This window comes from Acipenser ruthenus, chromosome 22 (genome assembly GCF_902713425.1).
Source record: "Acipenser ruthenus chromosome 22, fAciRut3.2 maternal haplotype, whole genome shotgun sequence".
Classification (NCBI taxonomy): domain Eukaryota; kingdom Metazoa; phylum Chordata; class Actinopteri; order Acipenseriformes; family Acipenseridae; genus Acipenser; species Acipenser ruthenus.
Genome location: NC_081210.1, coordinates 30,317,977 through 30,325,747, shown reverse-complemented (window position 1 = coordinate 30,325,747; position 7,771 = coordinate 30,317,977). Strand labels below are relative to the sequence as shown.

General features: G+C 45.6%; 1 protein-coding gene across 1 annotated transcript; it reads left to right on the top strand.

Annotated features, from left to right (window-relative positions):
* The first annotated feature begins 380 nt into the window (after positions 1-380).
* LOC117412904 (sulfate transporter-like) lies at positions 381-7,107 on the top strand. The gene is made up of 4 exons (XM_034021529.3): positions 381-533; positions 2,187-2,818; positions 3,153-3,892; positions 4,277-7,107. Exons 2-4 carry the CDS (start codon positions 2,192-2,194, stop codon positions 5,106-5,108), a joined length of 2,199 nt encoding a protein of 732 aa, XP_033877420.2. The 5' UTR covers positions 381-533; positions 2,187-2,191; the 3' UTR covers positions 5,109-7,107.
* Positions 7,108-7,771: the final 664 nt, after the last annotated feature.

The following is a 7,771-nucleotide window of genomic DNA, read 5'->3' as shown; positions in this document are numbered from 1 at the left end:
AATGTGCAGTTTCAAACCTGTGCAATGTGCTGTTTCAAACCTGTGCAATGTGCTGTTTTAAACCTGTGCAATGTGCAGTTTTAAACCTGTGCAATGTGATGTTTTAAACCAGTGCAATGTTATTCGTATAAGACCAGCAGAAGTTTAGGCTTCAGAGTTAGGAAATTGGCTTCAACCAGAACTGCCGCAATGCAAGTACACGTGATGTACTGTCAGTAACCTTTCTCATAAAGCAGAGAGCACTAAACTGTGGAGCAATGCACTACTCATGCACATATACTGTACACAAATGATATATGTAACGTTGTTTGAACACGGATACCTTATCATATGCATATGTACGATGCACACGTTGCACTGTGCTTCCTCTCACATCACGTGACAGGGGTGTCTATGGCTGCCACTAAGACCAGGGTAAAGACGCCAAATGCTGACGTTTCCCCAATTCTCAAATGCCATCCCATACAGTGCTGTACTACAATGTTTCTACGTGAATGACTAACAGTGAAAACAGAATTGTAGCGGAGACGGTGGTAAGTGTCTCTTTAAATTTAAGTTTCGTATTTGCGGTCGGGTGTTTTTTTGTGCCGGTAACTTGCAAACTTTCTGTCAAGATGTTCCTGTCCGGCTGATGCGCTGAAAACTTCAGAGAATTTTTTTTTTTTTTTTTTTTTTTTTTCTTGTCAAGGAATTTCATATTTAAAGCTTAAAATGCATTTATCATATATAAACATTATAACTTGTATATAGTATAATGCATGTTTTATTTATTACCGTATGTATTTTTTTTAAATGTATTTATTTATTTATTTATTTTATTATGGTGTTTTGTAGACAAAACAGTGCTACAAACAACTAAATACGATTTGCATGTGTGGTAAAATTACTTACCGGTCCGGCACAACACTCAAATGTTTGTTTGGGAGTTTTACAACAGTCCGTATTTGATTACTACATTCCTTTCAGTAGCTTGTTAAACAAATTTCATAACATACAGCGCAGATAAACAAATGCAATCCACAGCCAGCAGCACAGAGGTTAAACACAAGCGGGACATGTCTGATCTTCCGTGCTGTGCAGACAGAATGATGGACCGACCCACCAGCAGCTGTTTTACCCATGTCTGCCCAAGTGCTTAAACTCAGAAGGTGTTTTATTGAAAGTTATCTGGATCATTTTTATTGAATTCATATGCTCAGTTTCCACGTACATTGTTACAATGTAAACTGACGTCACGTACTGTACTCCCTGTGGGGGAATTGTATTTCAGAAATAAAAACAGGTTCTGTAAGTCAAACTCAAGCCAAGTTACAATACCAGCTCCTTATCACCCTGTGGCATTGTCACTGAAAGCAGGCTGTCTCTTTTATGTGAGCAGCCTGACTAGGCTCTTGTATGACTGCGCTGTCCGTGCATCGGAAGCTCACAACAGCATATTGAATACACAATAATCAAAGCATTGGGAACACTCAGTATTAGAAAAAACAAGGAGCTGAAAAGACATGTGCTGAGCGAGGCGCCAGGGCAAGTAATCAATTCATGAACCCCAAACAGGACCTTTATAAACAATAACACATGCACGGCTGGTTTCACAGACCCCGATTAGCACTAATCTTTGACTACCTTACCTAAGGTAACAGCGAGGCAGTCCGACATAGGGCTTGTATAACTGAGCATACATCATTAGAACTGGCCCCTTCTTGGTATTATACACATCTGTAGGCTGGTTTCACAGACCTTGATTAGAGCTTGCTAACGCTCCCTTGTTAACATTTTAAAACATGTTAACATTTCTGTACAAGAATTAGAACTGATGGCGTCACAGTACTTGTTGGAGCAGAGTGGATAGAATAAATGAAATATCACTCTGAAGTTATTTAAAGACATGAAAGCTCAGTAGGATTGTTTTATTTTGAAATCACGGTCGATCCAGTTAAATAATTTACTAACCATATTTTGTTTTTTCTACACAATGTTATAGTTCCCTTTTAATGAAAACTATTGCAGTTGTAGAGAGGTGGGCCTGTGCAGGATTACTGACACAAAAGTGATATTCCGGATTCAATGCGTTGCCCAATGCCAGTCTCGTTGCGAAAGCACGGATTAGTCAGCATGAGGCGACAGACTTGCACCTATAAATACGTACAAGTTACAGCCGGACTGATCCCTTTGTCTTTTTTCTTCAGGAGGGATGGCAGGAGTAGAGACGATGGCCAGAGAGGAGAATGGCCAGGCGGGGGACCAGGTGACCTCACTGAGCAGAGCAGTGGAGAGGAAGAGGTACACCCCGGTGCTTTTAGAAGAGCAGGAGAAGGAGGCGGAAGACCTCAGGTCTGTACTGACCAGGAAGCTAAAAAAGAAATGTCTCTGCAGCCCGAGCCGAGCCAAAGAGCTGGTGCTGGGCTTCTTCCCGATTCTGAGCTGGCTGCCCCAGTATAGGCCTAAGGAGTGCCTGTTGGGGGACGTGATGTCCGGCTTGATCGTGGCTATCCTCCTGGTGCCCCAGTCCATCGCTTACTCCCTCCTGGCTGGCCAGGAACCTGTCTACGGGCTCTACACCTCCTTCTTCTCCTGCATCATCTACGCGGTGCTGGCCTCCTCGCGCCATGTCTCCGTGGGGATATTCGGTGTGCTTTGTCTGCTGGTGGGCCAGGTGGTGGACAGGGAGCTGCAGGCAGCCGGCTACACCTCTGAAGGGGGTAGAAACCAGACTGGAATGACTGGAGCAGGCAACCTCACTGCAGGGATGACCTGTGACCAGAGCTGCTATGCCATATCTGTGGCAACCATGCTCACCTTCATGGCAGGGTTGTATCAGGTTAGTGTGGGGCTGCTTGGTACAGGTGGGAGGGGCCAGAGAGGGACAGACATGCATGTCTTTGCAGCCTATTATTATTATTATTATTATTATTATTATTATTATTATTATTATTATTATTATTATTTATTTCTTAGCAGACGCCCTTATCCAGGTTGACTTACAGCCTAAAACAATTGAAATGCGTTAAGTAGAGATCACAAGATAAAAGATCTCAGGATCTAGACATAACTCATTTAATTTTTTTGAGTCGCTGTATAATAATGATGATGATGATGATAGTAATAATATGAATAACAGTAATCCTCTGTCTGGTTGCTGCCTGTGTGTCTAGGTGCTGATGGGGCTTTTCCAGGTGGGTTTTGTCTCGGTGTACCTGTCCGACTCCCTTCTGAGTGGTTTTGCCACGGGGGCCTCCCTCACCATCCTCACCTCCCAGGTGAGGCACCTCCTGGGGCTCAAGCTGCCACGGGTGCAGGGCCTGGGCTCCCTGGTGAAAACCTGGGTCAACCTCTTCCAGAACCTGAAGGACACCAACCTGTGCGACCTCGTCACCAGCCTGCTGTGCCTGCTGGTGCTGGTGCCCACCAAGGAGCTGAATGACCGCTACAAGGCCAAGCTCAAGGCTCCGATCCCCATGGAGCTGCTGGTGGTCATTGTGGCCACCCTGGCCTCCCACTATGGGCGCTTTGAGGAGCGGTTCCACTCCGGCGTGGCGGGCACCATCCCCACCGGGTTCCAGCCCCCACAGATGCCCGACTGGTCCCTGATCCCCAACGTGGCCCTCGACGCCTTCTCCATCGCAATCATCGGCTTCGCCATCACCGTCTCCCTCTCTGAGATGTTCGCCAAGAAGCATGGCTACACCGTGGACGCCAACCAGGAGATGTACGCCATCGGCTTCTGCAACATCCTGCCTTCCTTCTTCCGCTGCTTCACCACCAGCGCCGCGCTCACCAAGACGTTGGTCAAGGATTCCACCGGCTGCCACACACAGCTCTCCAGCCTGGTCACTGCCCTGGTGCTGTTGCTGGTGCTGCTGGTCATCGCCCCCCTCTTCTACTCCCTGCAGAAGTGAGCCAACCATATCTGTTTGACTGTGCTGTGGGGATGGAATTAAGACTCCTATTGCATAGCAGTTTCACCCATTACAGGTTTTATTACGAGCTTGATTAGCCACTGTGTATAGGTAACAACCTCAGTCGTGTGGTATTAAACTCATAGTAAAAAACAGGAAAGGATCAAATTGCTTTGCAATGGGAGTCTTATTTCTATCCCTGATGCTGTGTTTTCTTGTACTATTTTATGCAGAAAATTCACATTATTATAATTACTATTATAATTATTATTATTATCATCTTATGTATCATTACAATATTATATGTGACAGAAACAAATTGTTTAAAAAATGTTTTTTTAAATTAAGACAACCCAATTTTGTATACGTTTGTCCTGCAGGTGTGTGCTGGGTGTTATCATCATCGTGAACCTGAGGGGGGCGCTGCGCAAGTTCGGTGAGATTCCCCAGATGTGGCGGGTGAACCGCGTGGATGCAGCCATCTGGCTGGTCACCATGGCAACCTCAGCCCTGGCCAACACCGAGCTGGGCCTGCTGGTGGGCGTGGCGTTCTCTGCGTTCTGCGTCCTGGCTCGCACTCAGAGGGCGCGGGCAGCCAAGCTGGGCCGGGCGGGCGAGAGCGGTCCCTACGAGGACCTGAGCGCGTACAGAGGCCTGCAAGCCCATGCCGGCTTCATCGTCTTCCGCTTCGAGGCTCCCGTCTACTACGCCAACCAATCCCTGTTCAAGAAAGCGCTTTACCGCTGCACTGAGCTGGACCCTGTCCAGGAGGCAGCCCTGCGGAGAAAAGAGCAGCAGCAGCAGAACAAGAAGCGGAAGAAGGAGAAGGACAAAGAAAAAGAGGAAGAGGCCGGGTTAGAGGGCAGGGGAGGGGCTAGTCCAGACAGCGGCGTGGCCACAGTGGCCCAGCTTATTGTGCCAGAGAAGCGCAGTTTTCACACATTGGTCATAGACTGCGGTCCGGTGCTGTTTCTGGACACGGCCGGTGTGAATGCCTTGAAGGAGGTTTACAGAGATTATAAAGAGCTGGGAGTCGGGGTGCTCCTGGCCCAGTGCAATCCCTCAGTACTGGATTCGCTTCGCAGGGGGGGCTATCTGCAGCAGGGCAGCGACGATGCACAGCTGGTGTTTTGTACCATCAGCGATGCCGTCGGATCCACTCAGAGCTACTGCACTGAGAACGGAGGCTGTGAGATAGACTCCCACTGCTGAACATGATGCCAGGAGCATTCAGACATACGTAAAATATAAATGTATAGAGATAGATGTTATGCAATATGAAGTTCCTTATAAAGCGGTGTATTTCAGAGTTTAAAGATGCACGGTCACAATGAATCACTCTTTTTTTTTATTTGGTTCAGGGTAATCATGAAGCTAGTGAACGTGTGCTTTGTAAAAATGAATCAAGAGCTTTCTTAAGGTCTGAGATTTTATTGCAGGGAATAATATATTTCTGTTGCTTATGTTAATCCCTCCAGTTGTTCGAAGGAATATAATTATGTAATTGTTAAATTATGTAGGATTATTTTGATATACAGTGCATTTACTGTCCTTCAGTACACTAGAATCATTCAGCATTATACAAATGATAAACACATCTTCAAAGAAGGTAACACTACCTTGATAAATTACGTTTTAAATGTGTCTCTGGGTTATCTTTCTGATTTCCATGATCGTGTAGATATTGAACAAAGAGATCAGAGATTCGTTTCCACTTTAAATGTCAATGAAAACGGTGACAGTGCAATTTTAAATTCTGATGGAAGGTTTCTAACAAAGTTAAAGAAATAACTGCGTTGCTGTGCAGATTCTATGGATCTCAGATCCTGACAAAATCAAAGACACAAACAGGGAGGGTGTCCAGACCCCCTGGTCACAGCCCACATGAATTACTCTGCTGTTACAAAGTAATTTGCAATTGCCTTAAATTGCATTTAATAAATGGGAACAAAGAGGAAGTAAACTGCAGTCTAACTACATTCCAAAGATATATCCTGCACTTTCACTGCCTTTGCATTGCAGATCCTTATATATAGAGCTTGCACATAGAGGTACTCTCACTGCCTTTACATTGCAGATCCTTATATATAGAGCATGCACACAGAGGCACTCTCACTGCCTTTACATTGCAGATCCTTATATATAGAGCATGCACACAGAGGCACTCTCACTGCCTTTGCATTGCAGATCCTTATATATAGAGCATGCACATAGAGTAATGTATGGGTCACAATATATCATCACACAATAATGGGTCTCAAGTTGCATTTTGGTATTCCCAGCTCGAACCCAGCGAGAGACATGTATTGTTGTGTGCTAATGTTTTCTGACCCATATGTTTTTTTATATAGTCTGTTATAATGGTGGTTTGTTTAAATAAAGCTGCTGACCAAGGAATGGCATGATGTAGGAACATTTATATTATAGGAATATATTTTTTGCAGATACCTACGTATGTACATGAAGATTACAAGAATATATTGTTTTCAGTATAGCATTCTATTACCAGAGCAACATCTGCTCTGCCCGTGTGCCTGGAAGCTGCTGACCTGCAGACACTAGAGCCCTTGTAAAGACCTGGAAAGACTTGGCTTGTGAAGACCAGTCTGTCTAAGTAGGTCTTTCCTGTCCGTGCCAGTTTATTTTTCTACTGAAACACTGCCCTCTTGTGGGATAGATTATAAAAACAGTTATCCTTGAGTGGCTCAACATGATCATGGTAATATTACAAGGTAACAAAGAAGATGCAGTTCATACGAAGCAAGGTGACAGCCCCCAGATCCACATCGTTTCTTAAGTTTTTACACTAGTTACAGGGAGAATAAATAAATGTATGCTTCTCTAGGAGACAGTGAAATCCAAGTCTGTGACAAATGTATTTGTACTCTGTACCATGACTAGCTGGATTTTATCATGTATTCAGGGCAGCAGTGTGGAGTAGTGGTTAGGGCTCTGGATTCTTGACCGGTGGGTCGTTGGTTCAATCCCAGGTGGGGGACACTGCTGCTGTACCCTTGAGCAAGGTACTTTACCTAGATTGCTCCAGTAAAAAACCCAACTGTATAAATGGGTAATTGTATGTAAAAATAATGTGATATCTTGTAACAATTGTAAGTCGCCCTGGATAAGGGCATCTGCTAAGAAATAAATAATAATAATATTCTAATTATGTATTCTGATTTGTAATAAATTGATCTGTTTTATCATGGTGCATAGTCTAGCAGATGTGTTTCTCTGATCTCTCATTATTATTTGACCAATGCACAAACCACAACAAACCAGTTTTCAGTTTTAATTGCAACTCCAGGAGATGCTGAGATAGAAGCTGACACAGCCCCGCCTCTTCACAGAGCCCAGCATGCTGAGATAGAAGCTGACACAGCCCCGCCTCTTCACAGAGCCCAGCGTGCTGAGATAGAAGCTGACACAGCCCCGCCTCTTCACAGAGCCCAGCATGCTGAGATAGAAGCTGACACAGCCCCGCCTCTTCACAGAGCCCAGTGTGCTGAGATAGAAGCTGACACAGCCCCGCCTCTTCACAGAGCCCAGTGTGCTGAGATAGAAGCTGACACAGCCCCGCCTCTTCACAGAGCCCAGCGTGCTGAGATAGAAGCTGACACAGCCCCGCCTCTTCACAGAGCCCAGTGTGCTGAGATAGAAGCTGACACAGCCCCGCCTCTTCACAGAGCCCAGTGTGCTGAGATAGAAGCTGACACAGCCCCGCCTCTTCACAGAGCCCAGCATGCTGAGATAGAAGCTGACACAGCCCCGCCTCTTCACAGAGCCCAGCGTGCTGAGATAGAAGCTGACACAGCCCCGCCTCTTCACAGAGCCCAGTGTGCTGAGATAGAAGCTGACACAGCCCCGCCTCTTCA

Excerpts from the sequence above, each read along its gene's own strand:
- LOC117412904 (XM_034021529.3), top strand. The coding sequence starts at position 2,192 with ATGGCAGGAGTAGAGACGATGGCCAGAGAGGAGAATGGCCAGGCGGGG. Across the intron at positions 2,819-3,152 it reads TCATGGCAGGGTTGTATCAG|GTGCTGATGGGGCTTTTCCA; the intron begins GTTAGTGTGGGG and ends CTGTGTGTCTAG. Across the intron at positions 3,893-4,276 it reads CTCTTCTACTCCCTGCAGAA|GTGTGTGCTGGGTGTTATCA; the intron begins GTGAGCCAACCA and ends TTTGTCCTGCAG.